Source organism: Helianthus annuus, chromosome 15 (assembly GCF_002127325.2).
Source record: "Helianthus annuus cultivar XRQ/B chromosome 15, HanXRQr2.0-SUNRISE, whole genome shotgun sequence".
In the NCBI taxonomy this organism is placed as follows: Eukaryota; Viridiplantae; Streptophyta; class Magnoliopsida; order Asterales; family Asteraceae; genus Helianthus; species Helianthus annuus.
The window spans coordinates 134,982,890-135,009,496 of record NC_035447.2 but is presented as its reverse complement, the minus strand read 5'-3'; the positions used below and the strand labels follow the sequence as shown (position 1 = coordinate 135,009,496).

At 39.8% G+C, this 26,607-nt stretch overlaps 2 protein-coding genes across 2 annotated transcripts; one reads left to right on the top strand and one right to left on the bottom strand.

Moving 5' to 3' along the window:
- Positions 1 to 17,607: 17,607 nt before the first annotated feature.
- On the bottom strand, positions 17,608 to 18,744 carry LOC110914250. The gene has a single exon (XM_022159055.1). The coding sequence runs from the start codon at positions 18,742 to 18,744 to the stop codon at positions 17,608 to 17,610; it is 1,137 nt and encodes a 378-aa protein (XP_022014747.1).
- Positions 18,745 to 21,673: 2,929 nt separating this feature from the next.
- On the top strand, positions 21,674 to 23,112 carry LOC110914248 (nucleolar transcription factor 1-like). The gene is made up of 2 exons (XM_035984467.1): positions 21,674 to 22,200; positions 22,677 to 23,112. Exons 1-2 carry the CDS (start codon positions 21,674 to 21,676, stop codon positions 23,110 to 23,112), a joined length of 963 nt encoding a protein of 320 aa, XP_035840360.1.
- The last annotated feature ends 3,495 nt before the right edge of the window (positions 23,113 to 26,607 follow it).

Here is a 26,607-nt window from a genome sequence, read left to right as displayed (position 1 = left end):
CAATGACCTCAAAAGGTCCTATGTATCTCGGACTCAGTTTGCCTTTCTTGCCGAAACGCATCACCCCTTTCCAGGGTGATACTTTAAGCAATACTTTTTCACCCACTTCGAAGTGAAAATCCTTACGCTTCGGATCAGCGTAACTTTTCTGCCTATCTCTGGCAGCCTTGAGACGTTCCCGAATCTGGACAATCTTGTCCGTTGTCTGAAAAACTATCTCCGGTCCTGATAATTGGACCTCTCCCACTTCCGCCCAACAAACAGGCGATCTACATTTCCTACCGTATAATGCCTCGAAAGGCGCAACCTTTATGCTGGTATGGTAGCTGTTATTGTAGGAGAATTCGATTAGGGGTAGGTTCTTATCCCAGTTACCACCTAAATCGATCGCACATGCACGAAGCATGTTTTCTAATGTTTGGATAGTACGCTTACTCTGACCGTCCGTCTGTGGGTGGTAAGCCGTACTGAAGTTCAAACGCGTGCCCAAAGATTGCTGGAAACTCTTCCAGAAATGAGACGTGTATCTACTATCCCTGTCGGAGATAATAGACACAGGTATGCCGTGTAAGGCTACAATCTTATCAACATAAAGTTGGGCTAGCATATCGGAGCTATACGTCTCCTTGATGGGTAGAAAATGAGCCGATTTAGTCAGCCTATCGACTATGACCCATATTGTGTCGTTTCCTTTCCTTGTTTTGGGTAACTTGGTTATGAAGTCCATAGTTACGCATTCCCACTTCCAATCGGGAAGTTCAGGCTGTTGTAGCAAGCCAGACGGCTTTTGGTGCTCGGCTTTGACTTGAGCACAAGTCAAGCACTTTGCTACATGGGCAGCTACAGACTTTTTCAAGCCTATCCACCAATAGTTTGCCTTTAAGTCTTGATACATTTTATCTGCTCCCGGATGGACCGAATATTTGGAACTATGGGCTTCCTGGAGGATAACATCTCGTAGTCCTCCATAAATCGGAACCCATATTCGTCCGTTTAATCTAAGGATTCCATCCTTGCTAAGAGTCAACTGTTCTTCAGTTACTCCTAACTTTTCCTTAGGATAATTAGCTTCCAACACAGCCTCTCGCTGTGCAGCTAATATCCTCTCAATCAAATTGTTCTTGACTTCAATGCTCTTGGCATTGATTCGAATAGGTTTTACCCTTTCTTTCCTGCTCAGGGCATCAGCGACTACATTCACTTTGCCGGGATGGTACCTGATCTCACAATCATAATCATTCAATGTTTCCATCCAACGGCGTTGCCTCATGTTCAACTCTTTCTGGTTGAACAGATGTTGAAGGCTTTTGTGATCAGAATAAATCACAAATTTAATACCATAGAGGTAATGCCTCCACAATTTCAATGCAAATACAACGGCACCCAACTCCAAATCATGGGTGGTGTAATTCTTTTCGTGCACCTTTAATTGTCTTGAAGCATAGGCAATAACCTTGCCTTTTTGCATAAGCACACACCGCATGCCTGTGTGCGACGCATCGCAGTAAACTACGAATTCATCTGTACCTTCCGGTAGTGTCAACACAGGTGCGTTGCTTAGCTTCTGCTTCAGTATTTCGAAGGACTCTTGCTGCTTTGGGCCCCAAATGAACTTTTCTTTCTTCTTGGTTAGGGAGGTTAAGGGCGCAACAATCCTCGAAAAATTCTCAATAAATCTCCTGTAGTATCCTGCTAACCCCAGGAAACTACGAATTTCGGTAGGCGTCTTTGGCTCTTGCCAGTTCATGACTGCCTCCACCTTAGCAGGATCCACCTGGATACCACGCTCACTTACAACGTGACCCAAAAATTGAACCTCTCGTAGCCAGAATTCGCATTTAGAGAATTTGGCGTAGAGTTTCTCACGCTGTAGCAATTCGAGAATACAACGGAGGTGTTTCTCGTGGTTAGCTTGGTTCTTTGAATATATGAGGATATCGTCGATGAAGACTATAATAAATTTGTCCAAGTACAGCTTGCAAATGCGATTCATGAGATCCATGAACGCAGCCGGTCCATTTGTGAGCCCAAAAGGCATCACTAGGAACTCGTAATGACCGTAGCGAGTCCTAAATGCTGTCTTGTGCACGTCTTCATCTCTGACCTTTAGCTGATGATAGCCCGACCTTAAGTCGATCTTCGAAAAGTAGCTCGCTCCTTGCAGCTGATCGAACAGATCGTCGATCCTTGGCAAAGGAAATCTATTCTTTATGGTAACTTTGTTCAGCTCACGGTAATCGATGCACAACGGCATCGATCCGTCCTTCTTCTTTAAAAATAGGATAGGTGCTCCCCAGGGAGACGAACTAGGTCTGATAAAACCTTTTGCCAACAGTTCATCCAACTGGGTCCTTAATTCCTTCGTTTCCGTCGGAGCAAGCCTGTAAGGCGCTCTAGCTATAGGAGCTGCTCCAGGTATGATATCTATTCTGAATTCCACTTGTCTATCTGGTGGTAAACCAGGTAGTTCTTCGGGGAAAACCTCGGAATATTCAGAAATAACAGGAAGGTCTTCTATCTTCGGCTTGGGCTCTTCAATTATCACCTGAGCCATGTAAATGACACAGCCTCTGTTCAAGCATCTAGAAGCCTTGAGCATAGATACGTCCTCGGGGAATCCATACTGCGTGTCACCTCGAACGGTAAGCGATTCACCACTCGGAGTCTTTAGCACTATATGCCTTCTGTTGCAAATGATTTGGGCCTGATTGCGGGATAACCAGTCCATTCCCAGAACAATGTCAAAACCCGCTAGTTTGAAAGGAAGTAGAGATAGAGGAAAAGAATGGTCCTTAATGGATATTTCACATCCCTCTAGAACAGTGGAGACGGTTTCTATCGTGCCGTCTGCTAACTCTACCTCGTATTTCACATCTAGGGTTCTGATAGGCATATTTAATAGTTTGCAAAATTTTTGGTCTACAAAGGATTTATCAGCGCCTGAATCGAAAAGTACTCTTGCAAATATATTATTTACGAGAAAAGTACCTGTAAGTACATTGTCGTTCAGCACAGCCTCCTTTGCATCCATACGGAAGACTCTCGCATTCGTCTTCTTGTTCTCTTCCGGTTTCCTGGCATTCTTAGGACAGTTACTCTTGATATGCCCCTTTTCGTTGCAACCATAGCATGTTGCATCCTTGATTTTCTTGCAGTCCACCGTCTTATGGTCCTTAGACTTGCATAGTCCACAGGCAAAAGACTTTGGCTGGGACTGTGAATTCGACCCAAACCTACATTTTCCAGAATGGGGTTTCTGGCAGATTTTGCATTTGGGCCTTTCTCCAGCTTGCCCATCTTTCTTTGCTTCAGTCCCTCTCTTGCCTTCACCGTTTCCACGGTGTTTCTTTCCTGACCTACGTGAGGTGTCGTCCTCACGTTTCCTCTTTTCCGCCTCCTTGCTCCTTAGCGTCCTCAGACGGACAGCATCTAAAGTGAGAGACAAGGAGAGGTCAGTTACTGACCTGAAGGTCGTCGGCCGAGAGGCCTTCACACTAGCCTTTATCGCAGGCTCTAAGCCCCCAATGAAACGGGCGATTCTTCTGGACTCTGGTGTCACAAGGTACGGGGCCAGGCGAGACATCGTATTGAAGCTCGTCAAATAGGCCTGGCAGTCCAGGTTTGTCATCACCAGTGACACAAAATCAGACTCAATCTTCTCTACCTCATGCTGAGGACAGTAGTTTTCCTTAATGAGAGCAATAAATTCCTCCCATGTCATCTTGTATAGAGCAGACTTACCGGATGCCTGTACCAACGCTCTCCACCATGCTAGGGCCTCGCCCTTAAATGATTGTGACACAAACTTCACCACATCCTTCTCCGCACACCCACTGATGTCCGCAATAGTGTCCATCTCATCCAGCCAGGTGATACAATCAACAGCACCCTTTTCCCCTGTGAATTCCCGGGGTTTACAAGACACGAAGTACTTGTAGGTGCAACCCTTGGCACCGGATGCATCAGTATATTCTCGATCACGACGAATACTATTCTCAGCGGACGAGTGATTATCGTCATCTTTCTTGGGTTTTGAGAGTGGTTTGGATTGTGACTTTGGTTTGGAGGGTGGTTTTGATACAGTTCTGCTATGAGACTCAGTGTATTGACGATCCAGAGCTGCCTGAACAGCGTTGTCAATCAGAGCCTTTAGCTGTGCGCCTGTCAGATGCACTTGCGCATTATCGTAGTCATCTTCGTTTGTATGGCTATTTTCTCCGTTGGGATCCGCCATCTTAACTTGTATCTGTTACAGAAGATAACATAATTTTATTTAGAAGCTTATTATGGAATTGTCTTTTATGACAATTTGTTAACCATGGTAACAGAGACCATATCTGATTAACTTATTACGCACTTAGTTTTAGGATTTGAATATATCCTATTTTAGCTATAACAATAATATTGGCGGCATAAAGCCTAATCACGAGGATGTTTTATAATATTAGCCGAGATTTCAGAGAATCAAAGGCATAGAGGTTTGAACCGTAGTTATTTTACCCCTTTCTGACAGGGAGTCATAAACTACCACTGTCTTTTGTCCTTTATAAACAATTATTACGGCCCATAGGCACTACACCACTAATGGATGTTTTAATAAGGTTGGCCCGTAGACACTACATCACAAATGGATGTTTTAATAAGGTTGTCCCGTAGGCACTACATCACAAATGGATGTTTTAATAAGGTTGGCCCGTAGGCACTACATCACACATGGATGTTTTAATAATGATCATCTTTATTGATGATTTGACCCATGATTTATTATATCATTAATTTGGGCTTTGGAATCCTTTAAAGGATTATTGTATAAGAATGACGTGTGTGATTTTAACGAATCACATCTGCCATGATCGTCAACATGCTTGCAGAGGTTAACAGGGAATCTGAATCTTTTAATTTGGTCGTACCATCTTGGCCGGATCTTAAAAGACACCTGGCTAGGTTTCACTCTAAGATTCTTTATATTGGCAGATCAAATTAAAAGGAATGGTTTTGATTTATTTCATATATAGTGATAACAAAATGAAATTCATAATATAACATTCCATAATTTTAATACGATTACACACTGCCCTAAACGGGACTTTTAAATAGTACATACCTACATAGAGGTTTAAAATAAGTGACAAGTCCACGCAGGGACTAATATAAGATAGGTGTCCATGCAAGGACTAAAAGATAAGTCCACGTAGGGACTGAAATACGATAAATGTCCACGCAGGGACTTCTTTTTAAAATAAACATTACATTAGAACGTACATAAGGGCTAATGGTCACGTTTCTTCTTCTTGCCCTTCAGTAGGTTCGCTAAGCCCTTGAGGAATCCTCGGTGGCTCTTTTTCTCTTCCTCGAACTCTCTCTCCACACGATCTAGTCGGTGGAGTATCTCTTCATGCTCAGGAGGAGAGAAACATGGTTGTGGCGCTTGTTGCGGAACTGGAGGTCTGGGAGGTGCTGGATACCCATGAGCTGAGTAGTCCGGTGCTCCCATGTTCCCATGAGCTCCGTCAGGATAGCGTGCATTATATCTAGCCGACACCACATATGGGTCATGCTCGTAATTGTAGTTGTAATGTGCTTGTGACGGTTCGAACGGGTTGTAAGCCGTTGGACCCGTGTAAGCAGGTATGGGTTGGTCATACTCAAATGGTGGCGAATTTGGTGCAGCTGGTGCGGAGTTCGCCTCCTGTATAGGACTTGAAGGTCCTTCTTCTTGTAGTGGCGGATAGTGGCTACTACTAGAGTGTCGAGGGGTGCTGAAGTGGAAATCCCCTCCTCCTCGTGTGGACATACGAGCATTTGTCCTCCTACGCCTTGGCGGATCAGGCACTACTGGCTGTACCGGTGGCGGAGGTGGTGGCGTAACTGCCACGAAGCGTGAATCCTCGGAGGGATCCTGTGGATGTCGCGGTTGTTGTGATGTCTGCTGAGGTGGCGTGTAGTACCACTCATGTCGGTCAAACAACGCTTGAAAGCTATCAGGTCCCTGATAGGGTGTGCCATGGAAGGATGACCCATCAGAGACTTCTATTGGATGCGTGGGCGTACCACGAGCAGGTTCTGTCGGATCAGTATCTTCGTCCATATGATCTTCGGAGAAGTGATCTTGTGGCCCTAGTGGAACAAAACCTGAAGGTTCTTGGATGTAGTCAGCTGGATTAAACTGACCTCTGAAGTATGGAGTAGGGTCGTCAAAATTTCGGTGCGATACCGAACGCTGTAGAGGGATGAAGGAGGGTTGCGGGTTGTTGGGATCATTCTCTGAATTTGGCCCGAATGAGAGCCGGAATGATGGCGTCGAGCTGTGCGAGGTGGAATGCCTCGCAGGTTCGTAAAGGTCTCTTCGCCTCTGCGGTTCTTCACTCCTTGTAGTCGAAGGAGCTCGCGTACCTGAAGGCCCGGCTTCATGATCGTGATGAGTAACGATCTCTCCTCTGCCTCTTCTCCCCCTTCCTCTTCCTCGGAATATCACTGGCGGCATATTTCCTGCTTTATAAAACTTTAAATACCAATAATAAAAGAAAAAGACAAAATTGGAATAACAATTCGAATTTGTCCTATGTTCTTGTCTAGACTCAAGTATGTGCAATTGTGTCACTGAGATTAAACACATCAGGATAGTGTTTAATTCACTCAATGTTGGCTCTGATACCAACCTGTCACACCCCGATTTCCACGTGTCTCACCGGTGGGCCCGGTGGGGATTACCGTGACGTAGTTGGCAACAATATAGTCAAACCACACAATTATATGAATGCACAGCGGAAGCATAAAGATAATTATAATTCAACCTTTTGAATGTAATATCAAGTGTATTACAGAAGTCGAATTGTATCCACAGGGGATCATAAATAAAATAAAGTATTGTTTAATCAGATACAGCATCAAGTTTGCGAGACTATTCGTGATGCTAGGAAGCTATTACCAGCCAAATTTCGTGTAGTACCTGCACTTAATCTTTTGGGGAAAATACGCCAGTTTACACTGGTAAATACGTTCAACTGACACATTTGAAAATGTTTATTAAAATTGATTTGAAGGCACGAGGCACAAACTCTTTTATAACTTGGGAAAATAAGTTAAAGTATTTACCTTTGCAAGTATATTCCTTAATGGATTACGTCACAGATAGCTTTTACTGGGGCTCCTATTCTGGAACGAAGGTTTTAATTAACCTATTAGAATCCTAACGGGTCTTTATATTGGCCGTAGCCTAGACCGGTTGGTTCCGAAATATAAATACGGTTTAATCGCGCGAAAAGGCGAAAACCGAGAATGGAGTGTGATTCTGACCCAACAAGTTCAGAGACTTGTTTTATATGGGTTTAAGGTTCACACTCTGGATTTCGGGGTCAAAATAATATGGTTTGACCCATATCGGCTAATTTATGAAAACTAGTTTCATAAGCCGAATCGTGCGTGCAATAGGCGCAACGGGTAACCGTAGGAGTCCTACGCTTGTTTCCTAAGTTAATATGCCTAAAAGAGGTTGTGGTATCAGTAGGATACCTTCCGTGATGCCCGTAACGAGTTTAAGTTAATATTATGCCCCGTAGGGGTTTTTCGGTCATTTTAAAGGCTTTTAAAGAGCTTTTCGAGTTCTACAGGAAATCTGAGTTCCCTGAACAGTTTATAAAGTTTAAAATACTTTATTTATTATTTAAAATCAGTAGCAACTGGAATCGGGTCAAAAGACCTTGTAGAACTCAAGTTTTGGCCGAAAAGGGCATATTCGGTATTTACCGAACCGCAGCCATAACCGCAGGTTATCAGCAAGGTAAAAATTATTAAAAATCTTTAAAATTCCAAAAATATTATTTTACAACAGTGGGTAAAAGTTTTGGTGACGAAATCTTGGTTTAGATAGGCGTTATGCTAATTGCGCCGTTTATTACAAAAGTTTACTTTAATTGCGCTTTTTAGCATAACTCTCATTCTAAACCTCGGATTGACGTGAAACTTTAAGGACATGCTTATAATTTAGTAAGCAAGGTTATGGTCCGTTCACGCATCCTAAATACTCGTTTTATTTTAAAAAGGCCGTTACGGTCAACTTTTAGGCGATTAACGGAAATGCGTAAAAGACTCGGACAAACAATGAACCGGTCACAGAGGGTTATACCATCATGTAACCTGGTCCTAAGAGAGTCCTAAGGCATATCTATACCTCACTAAAACGGGTCAGAACTGAAGTCAATGCAAAAGTCAAACTTTTGCGACATTCGGCTCCGAACCGGGTCAATATAGCAAATGGTCGATTCAAACGAGCGTAGACAAGTTTATATACTTAATATCATGTTTTATAAGTGTCAAAACAGGTTTCATATCATCTGCATTACAATTTATACAAGAATCGCTAATATAGCTTTCTGTTGACTTTTTGTGTGCACGTTTGACTCGACATTTGACATAGTTAGAGTGGTGATCAGGGGAAACCCTTTTAGGGGTTTATTACCCACATGAATACCAACTCATAACTACTTTTGATTCGACAATTCACTGGAACATTCGTGAATTATCGCCATGCCAACCGTTAGTTACGACGGTTGGGTTTATAAGCTAAACTAAGCAAAAACAGAACTATGGAAGGTATGGTATACTTACAGAAGCTTAAGGCAAGACTTAAGAACAGAGAAGAAAGCTTGAGAGCTCTTAGAATGATCAGTAGTTGAGTGTTTGAGGTGTGTGTTGGTTATGAGCCAAACATGCCTATTTATAGTGTTCAATTTGCCTTAGGATCATTACACATTGGTCTACCACTGATCATGGATGATGGGCAGGTGTCCCATGGTGCTATGGGTCGAGTAGGGGGCGCCCATGCCTCATTTATTGGTTTTTTGATCGTTCACTAGCTCAAAAGTCATGAAAATCCAAAGTTTCTGCATCTGGGCGTCCCACGCGGCCCGCATGGAGGATCCATGCATTTTGTACGCGGGCCGCCTGATGTTTAAAAATCAGGCGCGTATCTTAGGGGGCTCGCGGCCCTCCTTCACTTAACCCAGAACATAACGCGGGTCGCGAGAGGTTAGATTTTCAGGTTTTTTTTTTTTTTAAATCTTTTGTAATCATGACGAAATCCTGGTAATTAATAACGAAATCTTTCGTAATTATTAACCTGACCTTTCGGTTTTGAAGGGGTAACTTTGCGATTTGGCCCTCGATTATTTACAACTAAGGGCCTCGAGTTATTTACCCGCATTGTTAAGTCCCCGTTTAGTTTATTAATTATTCGGAAAGCCTTAACTTTCATTGTTGACGCTTTTAACCCTTCTCATACGAATTCGATCATAACTTTCTCGTTTTAAAACGAAACTTCGCGGAATTTATACAGTATATTCTAGTGAGCGTATAATACTGTTACAAAGCCTCGGGAGCGTTAAAGGGTCACTCAGAGGTATAATTAAACATGTTGACACAGTTAACCCCTGTAGCTTGTAATCTCTCACTTTCTTCCGCGTTTCGCTTCCGTACGATCCATGATTTATTCGTTTGAAGGTACAAGCACCACTTAGGGTTACTATACAGTATAATTACCCTTGTTTGACATTTATAACCCTCGAATTTATATACTTTCAAGGTTTGTCAATATTAGTCCTTTATTTAATATCAATGCCACGTGTAAACAAATGACACGTGTTAACACATCATTGGACACAAAAATTCGAGGTGTTACAATAACTCACAGGCAACTCAGCACATTGCTCTTTGCTCTATACTCAGCTTCTCTCGTTGACCTAGAAATAACACTTACTCTTCTAGGAAATCAAAGATTCTCTAAGAAAAACACAGAAACCAGTCACAGACTTTCTACTTTTAGTACATTTGCCTAGTCTAAATCAACATAACTGACTAAGTCAAATGTTGCCCCTCTTTTAAACATCAACCCTTTTCTTGGAGACTGCTTTCGATATCTAAGCAATCTCAAGGCTATTTTTAAATGTGACTCCAAGGGTTTATGCATTTATTGAATAGAATAACTAATATCTTGTCTTGTTAAAGATAGGTATATTAATTTTCCTATTAGCTTTTGAAAACTTGTAATATCTTTTAATGCATGTTGTGTTTTCTCATCTTTTGTATTTACAACATAACTCAATTCTATAGGAGTATGTACAGGTTTACACCTCAAATAATTAAACTCATTTAGAAGCTCTAAACAGTATTTCCTTTTATTCAAATTCATACCACCTCTATCATATAGAACATCTATTCATAAGAAGTATTTTAATATTCCCAGATCTTTTATTTTAAAATTCTCATTTAAAACTTGTTTAATTTTAACTATTTCATTCTCCTCATTTTCTTTGATGACTATATCATCCACGCACACCAATAACACAACAAATATAGAATCATGTTTTAACGCAACAGTGAATGATTACAAATACTTTTCTTAAAGCAATATCAAATAAAACTACTACAAGTTTTTCATTCCATTTCCTAGGATCTTGTTTTAAATCATATAGTGATTTTATTAATTTACATACTTAGTTTCATCCTTTGAATAGAAACCCTGAGGCAAAGAGATATAGATATCCTCAGAATTGGAACTATACAAGAAAGCATTATTAACATCAAGCTGGAATAATTTCCAACCATATTCAACAGCTAGACTAATAACAATCCTAACAGTGACCATTTTTACAAGTGGTGAAAAAGTTTCACCAAACCTATGCCTTCTTTTTTGTTATACCCTTTGTCAACTAATCTTGCCTTAAATCTTTCTACCTCGCCATTAGACTTATACCTGACTTTGTATACCCATTTACAACCTATAGCTTTCCTATCAACAGGTAAATCAGCTAACAGCCATGTGTTATTTCTATGCAAGGCTTCCATTTCATTATACATAGCCTCAACCCACCTAGGATCTTTTATAGCCTCATTATATGAACTTAGTTCAACAATTTTATTTAAAATATTCACAAAGCATAAATTCTCAGCAGATAAACAAGAATAGCTAACAACTTTATCTATGCCATATTTGAACTTACTATTTAACACAAACCATCAAATTTTTAGGAATAAATGTAATCCTAGAGGACCTTCTAAGGTTTAAACTTGTACCCTCAGATAGGTTGATCTCATCACTTGGTATTCCTGTGTCTTCTGCCCTGCGCCATCACAACCCTGATCACTACTACTCACACATCCAGGTTCTACATGTTAATTGTGGTCAACATTACTGGCAGTGGCAGATGTTGAGGGTCCTACTGGTTGTTGATCATCACTAGGAGAACCATGAGCATCATTTGTACCCTCTTCATCATTAGGTGTTTGAGAAACTTTAGGTGAATAGATTTCATAACAACCAAAAAAGTTTATATGATTTAAACTTTTATCAACAAAAGAATCCTGATTATCATGCTGTTTAGATTTAAAAGAATAAACATTCTCATAAAACTTTACATCTCCGGAATAGAAAACCTTATTCTCATCAAGAATCCACAATTTGTATCCCTTTTTAACATTAAAATAACCAAGAAGAACACACTTATCAGCATGAAAAGCAAATTTATCAAATTCATTTAAAATTGTACTAAAACACAAACACCCAAAGTTTCTTAAATGTAACAAAGACGGTTTAAATCCACACATAACTTAATAAGGACTTTTACCTACTAACACAGAAGATGGTAACATGTTAATTAAATAAATAGTAGTTAGAATACAATCTGTCCAAAATCTTAGAGGTAGACCACCCTGAAACATCAGAGCACTGGCTATATTTAAAAGGTGACTATGCTTTCTTTCCACCACGCCATTCTGTTGTAGTGTATAAGAACAAGAAGTTTGATGTAAAATACCTCTAGATTTACAAAAATTACTCATTTGGTTATTTACAAATTCAGTTCCATTATCACTCCTAAATAATTTTATCTTTCTTTTAAACTGAGTTAAGACTAGTTCATAAAAACTACTCAAGTTTTCAAACACTTCCATTTTGTTTTTAGAAGATAACACCACACAGTTCTAGAGAAATCATCAACAATTGTCAAAAAATGTTTATAACATTCATAACTAGATACTCTATAAGGACCACATAAATCTAAGTGTATTAAATCACCAATAGACTAAGGGGCTGTTTGGCAACTTCTGAATGGCTAAGTGTTGAACCAGTAAGAGGTCTGAACCATTAAGTGCTGAACCAGTAAAAGGTTTGAACCATTAAGAGGTTTGAACCACTAAGAGGCAGTATAATGCTTAACCCTTCAGAGGCAAATGTCTGAGCAATTTAGATTAGAGGTCTTAACCATTCAGACTCTGTATAATACTTAACCATTCAGAGGAAAATGTCTAAACCATTCAGACATCTGCTCATGAAACAAATAGTCTGAACCATTAAATGCTGAACAAGTAAGAGGTCTGAACCATTAAGAGTCTCATTAAGAGGTAAACAAACAACCACTAAGTTTTATGTTCACTAAGAGGAAAAGGAACCCTAACTTGTGTAACACTCTACTTTTTAAAAATATAAGTTCTTACCGACAAGATAAGAATATTCATTATAACGTTAGCTAAAACATTGATATCGTCCTTAAAGAGAACTTACGAGTTTAACAATTTTTCAAAAAAAAAAAACAACATTAGGATACATAAGTATTCCATCATGTACATAAGTCTTATTAATAACTAATAATAACAAAAGTTGCGGGACTAGATCTTGAGTGTGTTCGGTTCAGAAGCATCGACTTGATCATCATCCACGTACTTGCAATACCTAAAAGCTGGAAATTTTGATAAATATTAGTATTAGAATCCTTAGAAAATTAGCATGATCGAAACTATGCTCAAAAATGGATTCAATTAACTAAGATATACAAAAGTCAACAAAAGTGATTGGGCTCTACCGTAACTTACGGTAGTCACCGTAAGTTACGGTAGCCACTAGGCAATACTGGTCTACCGTAAGGCAGTAGAAAACTGCCGTAACAATTTACTCTCTACCGTAAGTTACGGTAGCTACCGTAACTTACGGTAGCTTCTGCACATTCTTCATATTTTGCTGATTTGACCCGTTTGTTCTAATTTCGCACTTATAAAACATCAAAACACAATACGGGACATTACTTCGTAACAAAGTGACCCATCTTTGGATTCTTTATGTTCAACACCCACGCTCCCATTACCGGTTTGCGTGTTTAATACGTTACTACCCATCACCCGAGCTATTAGATTACGGATAAGGTACTCCCGTTACCCGGTTTGTACCTACCCTTAATGACTCGCTTGATTTACCATTATGAACTCCATCATTCAAGCAAACTAAACCACTTAAATCTTCACATTCTAAATTACCAACAAGTAACAATGACAAACTAATTTACAATAGTAATGAAGCGTTAGCCACATACCTTAAAGTTTTCCTTCAAACGAGTATCCGCACCGGCATGACTTCCCGACGCCTCAACCGTGTTGCCTAAAATCCACAAGCCAATTATCATTAGAACCTATCGGCTCATAACTAAAGCTTGTTTATTTAGCCAAACACCACAATTATTGTCTATCAACATCTTTTAGGCGTTTTGTCAAGCACCTTATGTGCATATCTTCTAATTAGCCATTTTCGTTCATTTAAACCTTGGTAACTCCAAGGATTCCATCTTATTCAAACTTACTTACTTATTACTTCCATATTAACATGCTAGTTCAACAACCCTAGATTATTATTCACATAATTCATACACAAATCTTGGGGCTTTTCATTCTTGATGAAAACCCACTTCAATATATGGCACAAGACAATTTCCTAACACAAAATTTATCCATCAGTTCTCATGATTTCAGTTAGGGTTTATAATCCCACACTTTAATCACACTTCCTGATATCATATCATCACCCAATTATTCAAGAACTTCAATTAATCTATTTCACTCAAGAATCAAACATCACCAAAACTGAAATTGTAACTTACCTAGTGTTAGACAAGTGTGAGTGATCAAGATTCTTGATTCATGCAGTAATTTCAAGCCCAATTCACTCCTTCAATTTGATCAATTTGATGAAACAAGGGTTTGGGTTTTCTTCCCTCTCCTGGTTGCTCCCACACGCACACACACTGATGTGTGTGAGTTTTTTATTTATTTTGTTTTTATTAAAATCAAGTTTGGCCATTTTTGCTAAATCAGCCCCTCAAGTTATATCTATTAGTCTAATTTTAATTAAACTATCATCTTTCTTTTACACTTTTAACATATGGCATTTTAACTATTAAATATTTTTGGGTGTTACAAGTCCACCCTCCTTAAAGAGGGTTTCGTCCCCGAAACCGTTTCACGTATAAAACTATAATGCATACACATACCGAAAAGTGAAGGGTAAAGTCGTCTCATTTCCTAAGTGGTGTCTGATCCTTTTCGGTGTTCCCATTTGATCTTTACTTGATTTATCGCTTTGTTTCTCAAGCTTTTCGCCTTACGATCTAGAATCACAATCGGCTTCACTGCGTAGTTAAGGCTATTGTCCACTTCAATGTCATCATAACAGATGTAAGCTGTTTCTTCGGCTAGACATTTCTGGAGATGTGATACGTGGAACGTGCTATGTATCCCACTCAACTCCTCAGGCAGTTCAAGACGGTATGCTACCTTACTGACCCGCTCGATGATTTTAAATGGCCCATAAACCTCGGGCTTAATTTCCCCTTTTTCTAAACCGGATTATTCCTTTCCACGGTGATACCTTCATCATCACCTTATCACCAACTTGAAACTCAATTGGTCTTCTTCGTTTGTCTGCATACGACTTTTGTCGATCTTGAGCCGCTTTCAAGTGACCAGGTTAATCTTTTCATTCGTGATTCTGACTACATCCTTATGTGCAAGTTCGCGGGGGCCAACCTCACCCCAACACACTGAAGTTCGGCATTTTCTACCGTAAAGCATCTCGTACGGAGCCATACCGATGCTTGCGTGGTAACTGTTATTATATGAAAATTCAACCAACGGTAGGTAAATATCCCAATTACCTCCGAAGTCGATAGTGCATGCCCGTAACATATCTTCCAATGTTTGTATTGTTCTTTCACTTTGTCCATCCGTTTGAGGATGGTACGCGGTGCTAATGAACAACTTAGTTCCCATTTGCTCTTGGAAATCGTGCCAGAAGCTTGAAGTGAACCGGGTATCCCTATCGGACACGATGGATACCGGTACTCCGTGGCGTGCCACTATCTCATTAGTGTACACCTCCGACATCTTTTCTGACGTATAGGTCTCACGTATCGGTATAAAGTGAGCACTCTTTGTCAGTCTATCTACAACCACCCATATAGTATCAAATCCGCGGTTCGTCTTGGGTAATTTGGTCAATAGGTCCATTGTGATATGTTCCCATTTCCAAACCGGAATTTCCAATGGTTGAAGTTTACCGTATGGTTTCTGGTGCTCCGCTTTTACCTGTAAACAGGTCAAGCACTTCTCTACATATTTAACCACATCTCTTTTCATTCCCAGCCACCAATAATTTTGCTTCAAATCCTTGTACATCTTGGTTGCTCCAGGATGGATAGAATAGCGGGACTTGTGAGCCTCGTCAAGTAGAAGATTCTTAACACCACATGTGTTTGGGACCCAAATCCTACCATTCCGGTATTTCATCCCATTACTTCCTTCCACAAGATCTTTTATCAACCCCTTTATACGCTCTTTCTTCTAATTCTCTTCCCTTACTGCTTCGATCTGGGTTTCTCGAATTTGTTCAAGCAAGCCTGAAGTTACTACCAATTGCATAGACCGTACTCGAATTGGAGTGTATTCATCTTTTCGGCTAAGGGCATCCGCCACCACATTAGCCTTTCCGGGGTGATAGTGAATTTCGCAGTCATAGTCCTTCACTACTTCTAACCAACGCCTCTGCCTCATATTTAACTCATTCTGATCGAAGAAGTACTTTAAACTTTTATGGTCAGTGAAAATAGTACATTTCACACCATACAAGTAATGTCTCCAGATCTTTAAGGCGAATGCTACGCCTGCCAGCTCAAGATCATGAGTCGGGTATTTTGTTTCGTGCGGCTTAAGTTGTCTTGAGGTGTACGCAATTACCCTTCCTCTTTGCATCAGCACGCGCCCAAGGCCTAGGTGTGATGCATCTGAATATACTACCATATCATCCGTACCTTCAGGTAAAGTCAACACCGGTGCACAGGTTAACTTTTCCTTTCATACCCGAAATGCCTTTTCTTGATCATCTTCCCATACGAACTGCACGTTCTTGCGGGTTAACTTGGTTAAAGGCGATGCAATTTTGGAGAAATCCTGAATGAATCTCCGATAGTAACCTGCCAACCCCAAGAAACTTCTAATTTCAGATGGATTCCTTGGAGGGTTCCATTTTGATACTGCTTCCACCTTCGATGGATCCACCAATATTCCTTCGGCACTTATGACGTGCCCTAGGAATTGCACTTCTCGTAACCAGAAGGCGCATTTTGAGAATTTGGCATATAATCTTTCCCGCCTTAGTATCTTCAACACTTCTCATAAGTGGTTGGCATGATCCGTCTCGTTTCTTGAATAAACAAGGATGTCGTCGATAAAAACAATCACCGACCTATCAAGCATCGGTTTGCAAACCCGGTTCATGAGATCCATGAAAGCCGCGGGTGCATTTGTCAATCCGAAGGACATCACGAGAAATTCGTAATGTCCATATCGCGTACGGAACGCGGTCTTTGGTACATCGCCCTCCTTTACCCTCAATTGGTGGTAACCCGATCTCAAATCGATTTTGGAAAACCAGCTAGCGCCCTGTAACTGATCGAACAGGTCGTCGATCCTCCGGAGCGGGTATCGATTCTTTACCGTGACTTTATTTAACTCCCGGTAATCAATACACATCCGCATGCTCCCATCTTTCTTTTTTACAAATAGCACCGGTGCTCCCCAAGGAGATACACTAGGCCGGATGAATCCCTTATCCCCAAGGAGATACACTAGGCCGGATGAATCCCTTATCAAGTAGATCTTGTAATTGGGACATTAATTCTTGCAATTTCGACGGTGCCAGTCTGTATGGCGCTTTAGCTACTGGTTTAGAACCCGGAATCAGTTCAATCCCGAACTCTATTTCACGCTCTGGCGGCATTCCCGGAAGATCCTCGGGAAAGACGTCTTCGAATTCACGCACCACGGGTACATCTTCAATCCTTGGCATTTCTTTTTCCACATCACGTACATAAGTTAAATATGCCTTACACCCGTGTAGTATAAACTTGCGGGCTTCTATCATGGAGCATATCATGGGATTACAAGCCTTTTCCCCATAGATGGTGACACGCTTTCCGCTCGGAGACGTTAAGTGTATCTCCTTACGTAAGCATATCACCTTAGCGTGGTAGCGAGACAACGAGTCCATTCCAACTACCACTTGAAATTCACCCATGGACATGGGTATTAAATCAATGGAGTATTCCTCGCCATCGATATTCAATTTGCATTCCCGACATACATCACAAACAATAAAACTTTTGTTATTACCTACTTCTACTTCCATTGGCATAGGTAATTTTGTTAGTGTAAACTAAGGGTTTTGAACGAATCTATGTGAAACAAAAGACTTATTCGCACTCGTATCAAATAAAACACGTGCAAGTACAGAATTTACAGCAAATATACCTGTAACCACACAGGTTCCATCTTTGCTTCAACAGCAGTGATTTGGAACGACCTTGCCTTAGACTTTGAGGTTTCATTCTTGGAGTCAGCACCCTCTTTCTTTCCCGTTAGTTCCGAACATTCTGACTTTTTATGACCCGGCTGATAACACTTATAGCACACCGTCACTTTGTCTGGGCAGTTTGAAACCCCATGCCCTGTTTTGCCACATGCAACGCAAGGTTTGTTCTTAAAGTAACATTCGCCCTTATGTGCGCGCCCACATATCTTGCAACTCGGAGAACCTCCTTTCGCATTTCCTTTCTTCGAAGATTCAGCCACCTTCGACTTCTTTGCGGGACTCGGTTTTTCATCCAAGTCCCTTCTCTCACCTCTTTCAACTTGCCTTTTTAATTCAATCTCGCGCTCTCGCGCCGCATTGATTATGTCGGTGAGGCTTTCGTAATGGGAGGGAGTCATAAACTTCCTATATTCGGCCCTAAGCATGGTATGATAGTAATAAATTTTCTGTTCTTCGGTTTTGACCAACTCATCCCAAAACTTGAGTTTACCCATAAACGTCCCCGTAATTTTATCAACAGTTTCTCCCTTTTGCCTCATTTGCATGAATTCTTCTTTTATCTTATTGATTACCGCCTTGGGGCCATGATGTTTGAGAAATGGTGTTTTGAAATCTTCCCAAGTCATCGCCCTCGTTGCTTCAACACCCCTTTCATTTCTGAGGTTGTCCCACCAATCCTTGGCTTGGCCTCTAAGTTGGCCAGTTCCATAAGCTACGAAATCACTTTCATCACAATGCGTTCGTTCGAAAACACCCTCTATATCGCTTATCCACCTTTGACAAGCAATTGGATCCACCTCTCCGTTGAAGATCGGGGGTTTACACGCCATAAATTTGTTATAAGAACAACCTTTCTTTTCTTTGGCCTTACCTCTATCATTGGCAAGGTCTTCTCTTAATTCGCCCATCTTTTCCTCCATAGTCGAAAGTAATGTATTTTGTAGCCTTTCCATGAATCTTGGTAGGCTAGCTTTAATTGCCCTTCCGACTTCCTCGGAAATCTTTTCTTTCAATTCGTCGGTAGTGAGGGATAGGAAATTGTCACTAGCACCTCCCGACATCTTCTTACTGAAACATTAAAATAATTTGATAAATAACTTGTTCAATCACTCCCATGCCTTTACATGAGAATTCATACTCACTATTCGGCCAAGTATACAACTTTGCCTTAACCGTTTATACTAAGTGTACTTCCCGGGTTCGAGTATATTACTATACTCCTCCCATACACAATAAATCACTATTCCTTCTAATCTTTTAATTTAAAATTTGCTTAAAATAAATTCTTACCGGATGTTGATCAAGCCTTGAACCGAACACATTTGTCTTTAACCTTAGCTCTGATTACCAACTTGTAACACTCTACTTTTTAAAAATATAAGTTCTTACCGACAAGATAAGAATATTCATTATAGCGTTAGCTGAAACATTGATATCGTCCTTAAAGAGAACTTACGAGTTTAACAATTTTTCAAAAAAAAAAAAAGACATTAGGATACATAAGTATTGTTGGAACTTTTGAGATCGTTCATACTTGTACTTGATTAGTTTTATAGTTATTTGTAGCTAATTTAATAGTATAGGGGCTTATTTTGTAATTCCATGGAATTAGAAATCTTGACTTAGTGTAGTTAAGATTCCAGCAAATTTATAAATTTGCTGGCAAGTCAGGCACTATATATAGCCCAAGCATTGTAACCTAGCCAAGCTTTTGGCTCTTTGGTGAATGAAGTGTTGTTTACATTAAATCTCTAGATTGTGTGCTCAAATCAGATTTCCAAGGTGCTTTATTGATTCATATACTTGTTTGGATTCAATACAACACTTGTTGTATTCATCAATCCATTAGCTTCATCTTCATTCTTGATCTTTCTTGACTTTTTCATAGTTTAAACACTTAATCAATAGGTGTTTTGGACTAAAACAACCAACCACTATGATCCGGATTGATATTGGGATCTATAATTTGGTATCAGAGCCTTAGTGCTCTTGGTTGTTGTGTTTTTGTTAAGATTTTTCAAAGTTTTGAAGGTTTTTCAAAGTTTCAAGGTTTTTCAAATTTTTGGACTTAAAATGGATTTATTTGGTGTGTTTAATCGATAGGTTGTTGTTAATCTGTGATTAGGGAGTCATGTTGGACATTTTGATGCATCAAAACATGGTTTTTGAGTCGTTTTTGAGTGATTAAAGGGTTTTAGTTCGTGTTAAACCCGCTGGTTGGCGAAGATAAATTTGAAGATAGCGAAATTATTTTGAAGTCAGCGAACTTAATTTGAAGTCAGCGGAATTAATTTTGAAGAAAAGTTTGAATGCAGCGAAATTATCTTAAATGCATCGAAATTATTTTGAACGCAGCGGAATTATTTTGAACACAACGGAATTATTTTGAACACAACAGAATTATTTTGAACACAGCAGAATTATTTTGAACACAGGGGAATTATTTTGAACACAGCGAAATTATTTTGAATACAGCAAATTTAGTTTGAATACAGCAAATTTAACTTGAATATCGCAAAATTAACAGTTTCACCGATCAAACACAAGTGAAATTGTTAATTACCGGCGAAATAGCGTCATTGACCCTGTAGCGAATTTATCGAAGGCGACTTCGAGGACAGTGATAGAGAACCACAACGTTTTTATCATGGTGATCGGCGAATTTAGCCAAACTAACGTGTTTGTTAATTGTCTCAGCGAAATTGGCTATCTTCACTCGTGCAGGATCCATCATCTGTCCGGCGAAATTATTGCATTGGTGAAGTTATCGGCGAAATTGTTCTGGTTCGCTTATTTCAGTCAGTTTTTCGGCGAAATTATCCTCTTTTCCAGCGAAATTGTTTTTCATTTGTCCACTCAGCGAAATTAGCTTCTGATCAGCAAACTCAAGTCAGGTCTTCGGCGTATTTGTGTGTGTTCCCAGCGAAATTGTTCTCAGAATCATCTTCCAGCGAAATTATTGTCTGGTCAGCTTTCTTAAGTAAAAAACAAGTCAAGATGTCGTTGAATCAACTAAGTCCAATTGCTCAAGCTGAACTTGAGACCGGAACCACCACTAGACCACCAGAGTTGAAAGGTGCAGAAGATTTCGGTACTTGGAAGACTCGTATCCAATCGTTCTTCGAATACACGGACTACAATCTGTGGCTCTCAGTCACCGCTGGAATCCACATTCCAACGGTGGTTCGAGGAGATGCGATAGTCACCAACAATGACTCTACAACCTTCACTGATGAAGACAAGTCCCTAATCCAACGCGACCACCGTGCACATGTCGCCTTAACCATGGCTCTGTCAACTGATGACTGTAACATGTTTGAAAAATACAGAACTGCAAATGAACTCTGGCTCGCTTTGATCGAATATTACGAGGGAAACGAAGAGCTGATTAAGAGCAAAAGAATCATGGTGCAGAAGCAAAACGACCTGCTTTGTGGAATTCGTGGAGAAAACCTTTCCGATCATATCAGTCACTTTCGAAATATGATGACCAAGATGAAGAAGGCAGGAAATCATATCACTAACCGTGCTGCCATAAAGAAGCTTTTGGACTCACTTACAAAGGAATGGAGCCTGAAGTGCATGATGATCAAAAGGGATTTCCTCAACAATCCAAATCCTGTCACTCTAACCGATTTGATCAACACTTTGAAGGATTTTGAAATGGATGTTAACAAATGAGAAATGAATACGACTGGTTACACCTCGAAGCCTGCTCAGACTTCTGCAGGATTGAAGAACGTGGCACTTCTTGCATCTGAAGGTGTCAGTCAACAAGCTTCAGACACGACTTACTTCAACGCTTCCGCAAGCGCATCAAAGGCTCCACGGTCCAGTGAAAAGACAGCTATGCTCGGTGACACTCAAGCTGAAGCCAAGGAACAAGTCAACAAAGCTCTCATGGCAAAGATCTCAAACGGGTCAGCATCAAAACAGTTTGAGAAATAGACTGCTGGAATTCCAAAGGGTGACAACATTGCTGACAAGGGTATGAAAAGCATTCTCACCTCCCCGGATCCTGAAAAGGAAAAGAATTCTGAAGAAGCTGAAAAACTCAAGGAGCACGTTCCTAAGGAGTCATCTGATGAGAAGAAAGAGAAAGGAAAAGTCTCAGCAGCAGCAATGAAAACTGTATCTTCCAAAGAAAAAGCTGACAAAGACTTGGTAAATAGTATTCCACGTAACTTTAAAGTAAAGTTATGCACACCAGCATGCGTTGATGTCGTGGCACATTACAAATCTCTTAACCTAGAATTTGAGAGGCAAAAAGACAAAGCCTTAAAATTTAACAAGGAACTTAAACAGAACGAGGCCGCATATCAGAGAAAGTTGAATTCAACTTTAGCAGAAATGCAAACTCTAAAAGAATTTGTTTTTAGAAAAGATTTCATCATCAACGATCTCACTGACAGACTAGAAAAAGCTTTGAACGAAAATAATAAATTACAAATTATCATAGACAAATGGAATGTCAGTCAAAAGGCCTTTACTGACATCAAAAACTGCCAACGACCAACGTATGTAAAAGACAGGATCGGGTATAAAGATAGGCAAGGAAATGAAAGAAAACTTTTCTTTCCACCACATAGCAAAAACTATGTGCCTATGCCAACTCCTCATCCTGACAATGATTTCATTGATGAAAAGGCCTCTGTAGAACAAAACGATTCTTTTAAGAATGAAACAACCGCTAATATTCCTAAAAGTAATGCAGATTCATTGTGTGTAAAGAAGATGTATGCGATAAGGATGAAGACTGTGGCGGTTCAAAAATAGGAATAGGCTATTCAGGCAACAGTTATTCCACTGTTAACTGGTTCGCCTGGAACTGTGATAAGAGAAACAATATTTGAGATGACTGTAAGGGCCATGTGCCTACATTTAAGACCCGTGATCATGAACATGTTATGTTTGACTGTCATGATTTAAATTCTGCATTTTGTGATGATAAAAATGTGTGCGAATCTCCTATATTTGTGCCAAAATTGAAAAGGAACAGTTTTGGAAAATTCCTCATCGAGGAAATTCCAGAATTTATTCCATCTCGAACAGGTATGACAGATTCAGAAAGGGAAGTCACTGAAGAAAGCAGCAAAGAAGATTCAAGCTTTTCTGCCACAGAAAAGAAAAAAGAAACAAGCTTTTCTGCCTCAGAAAAGGAAGAAGAAACAAGCTTTTCTGCCTCAGAAAGGGAAGAAGAAACGTCAACTTCTAATGAAGAGCAAAAATCAGAAACTTCAAGTGAAGATCAAACAACAAAAGGTGAGAGCTCTGAAGATTCAAGTGACGAAACAAATGACGATCAAAATTCAGAAAGTTCAAGTGAAGATCCAAGCTGCAGTGATTCAAGTTACGAAGCAAGTGAAGAACAAAATTCAAGTGAATATCAAACATCAGAAAGTTCATCATATTCCGACAATGATGAATAATGTTCAGAAAAGTCGAGTTGACAAGAAAGTGAAGAAAGCAGAAAGCTCAAGACACTCATCACATACATCATCTTCCAACACCAAAAGACCCAGACGCAAACGATGTTTTCGCTGTGGTCATTTAGGACATACAGCGAAACATTGTAAAACCAAGAATTTTCCTAAACCAGAATATGATTTTGTCAAAAATTTCACATATCAGCTTGATTATCTTAAGAAATCTGTTAAAAATCTGGTTAATTCAACAGCTTATTTTTGGAAACAAAAAGAGGACATCGTGGCTCAAAACCATGATAGATTCAAAATGAAGCAAGTCTGGGTTCCCAAATCAATCTAATTTGTGTATATTCTTGTATTTCAGAATAAACTCTAGAAATGGCTTCGAATGCTCATGGAATACATTTGGCATGTCGAAAGCGGATGTTCAAGACACATGACAAGCCTAAAGGAGCTTCTGAAGAATTTTCGTTTTATTGATGGTGATTTCGTGTCTTTCGCTGGAGACGAGAAGGGAGGAAAGATCGTTGGAATAGGAGATGTGGTGTCTGAAGCCCTCACGTTGGAAAATGTCAACTATGTTCCAGAATTGTGCTACAATCTCATGATTGTATCACATAAAGGAATATCAGTGCTTTTCAACGACATGGAATGCTTGTTTCTCAAAGCCTGAATATGTCGTTCCTGTAGAAGTGATCATGATTACTGCTCCAAGACAAAACAACACACATGTGCTCAACATGAAAAATGTTAAGACAAATGATAACCTGACCTGTTTGATCTCAAAGGCTTCTGAATCAGAGTCACTGCTTTGGATACAAAATCAGAGCACACCACGGCCTACAGTTTCTGTTCACAAGTTCTCTGGATACAAAATCAGTCGTTGGATTATGGAATCAACATCATTAAGACTCCTATATTCATCGACAATAAGGCATGTCTGGGAATTGTGAAGAATCCCATCCACCACTCCAGAACAAAGCATATTGAAATTTGAATTCACGCAATTCGAGATGCATACGAGAAGGGGTACATTCAAGTGGTGCCAATGGATACAACACAGCAGCGAGCCGACATTTTCACGAAAGCTTTTGATAAAATCCGTTTCAACCAGCTGGTAACCTGGTTGGAAATGGTAAATTTCCTTGAATGGAAATGAATCTTGTGATCCAAAATCATTCGTAATTACTCTATCTTTTGTCAATATTAAAAAAACATTTGTTGAAAGAAAAACAAGTATCGTGAAGCGTCGCCCACCAAAAAAAATTCTGACTTTTAAAATTTTATTTTCGGGCAACGGACTTTCGAAAATAAAGATTTTAGGGGGGATATTCCAGAAAATCAAAAACATTAGATGCTTGTGTCTGACTCCTGTTAGAGGAAATGATAGAAAATTGCTAACATTTTGTCGTTTCTTGCAAAACAGAAAACAAAAAGAAATCGGGGTACCAAGCAACGACGTGTCGGTAGATTCAGCAACACCGACGAGTAAACTGATGTTAGGGAGCAAAACATAACATCTACACAAGGATTCTGGCTTTTCTCGGGCATTACACATCTTGTGGGTAACACGTTGCGGCATATGGCTTAATGGTCTTAAATCTTGCGTTGACAGATTGCCAAAGTCTGAGATTTCGGGTCTTTATATTGGTGTTTCATTCGGGGATATCATAGTCGTTCTTCTGCTGCATCCAGATACATGCTGACCTAGACACTATGATATCTTTTCATAATAAGTGCCTTAAAAAATGAGGCCAAACCCTTTTATAATAAGTGCCAAATTTGGCCAAAACTTTAGATAGATTAGTTTGGTCTCTCTGCTGTACGGAAGTACTGACCTGTTCACTAAACTATCTGTCTCAGCCCTCGGTAGTTCTTGGGACCTCTGCTGTACGAAAGTACTGACCTGATCTCCGCTCTATCGTTGAAGAGAATGAAACCAATATACTCACTCGTTATGAGGAACCTTTGCGCATACCTTGATCGCGGGGGTATGTCCTGATGTGGGACTCATGGGCGTAATGATTCTATTCTCAATAGCTTGTGTGGGGGCCATTGAAGACTTGTCAATATTACAAAAAACATGATAAAAGCGCTCTTCGAAGGCATGTTGAAAGAAGGATGCATGGATTTAAGTGGACAAACATACTGGCAGTTTTTCTTGTGCCTTATTAGTAAATATTAATAATAATAAATAAGAAATTGACAAATGTTGGCGATATGATCCTCTGCAGGTAAATCAACAAGCGTCAACAGAATCAAGTATTTCGGCAAAAATGAATCCTCCCAAAGTCTGAAAAATGAAGTTCGAAGTCAAAATGGCCCAAATTTTTCTTAAATATGTAAATATTACATGATTTATCAAGTTTTAAGCAAAATTGGGCACGTTTTTTTTTCGAGAAAGTTTGAAATTCACAAGCGAATTTAAACTTGTTTTTGAAATTGGTTTGAAAATCATATAATGGTGGCGAAATTAAGATGCCGACGAAATTATCTATTTCGCCAGGCATTCTAACCGCCTATATATCTCGATTAACCAACCTTATTTTCAAAATTTTCAAACATCTTCATCATTCTCTCTCTAATTCCGTATAAACTTTCATAAACTCTCACAAGATTCATTTTTTCTCAAGATTATCAGGTAATCGTTGAGGCTTATCGACATTTGCATCATCTGCACTCATAGCAAGCAAGAAAACACCCCCAAAGAAGCCGACGGATGAAGGGTCTTCCAGAGTTCCTCTTATAAGGCCAACAAGGATATCAAATCCACCGATTGCTCCACAAAGGGTCCGTCCATTTCAAAAACTTTATGATAAGCTTGTGAAAGAAACTGGTCCATCTGCAGCCAAAGAAATCTGTCTTCTCAAGAACCAAGTCAATGACACAAACATCTTGAGAGATAAATTAAAAGATCAGCGTAGGAAGAACAAAGAAATGAATGCTTATATGGCCAAGCAATCAAAATTCATAAGATTCCAACAGATGGGGATTGAAAAACTGTACAGAATGATGAGGAGTATGTGTGCGAAGATGGAAATAGAGCCTATGTTCTCCTTTGAGGAGGTTTTCGACTTTGATGCATTCGTAGAAGAAGAAACAACCAGAAAGGCGAAAGAAGCCAAGGCAAAGAAGAGGCGTCTAGAGTCAACTGAAAAGGTGACCGAAGGAGATGAAAGCGATGAAGAAGAAGTTGATAGGGATGAAATGCTTGCCGAATTCCTTGAATGGGGTCTGGAAGAGGAAGTGTTATACGAGCAGGAAGATGGAAAAACTTTCTCCCCCCAGCATCCAGAATTGTTCAAGAAAGAAAGAGAAAAACTCCCTGATTTTTATCAGGTGATAACTGTAGAAAAGACTGAGGCCAACGACAAAATCATCAGCTGGATGTACAACAATCTGAGAGGAATGTTTGTGGTTAAAAGACGAGGCGGCATGATTTAGTATTTCCAGACTGGATTTGATCTCTTTACTCTTCCTAGGTGGGATCTGCGTGAG

What these genes read in the sequence shown, in the direction of transcription:
- LOC110914250 (XM_022159055.1), bottom strand. Translation starts at nt 18,744, where the DNA reads ATGTCGGGAGGTGCTAGTGACAATTTCCTATCCCTCACTACCGACGAA.
- LOC110914248 (XM_035984467.1), top strand. Translation starts at nt 21,674, where the DNA reads ATGAAAAGCATTCTCACCTCCCCGGATCCTGAAAAGGAAAAGAATTCT. An exon ending in AAAAACTGCCAACGACCAAC is followed by an intron (nt 22,201 to 22,676) that starts GTATGTAAAAGA and finishes AAAATTGAAAAG; the next exon opens with GAACAGTTTTGGAAAATTCC.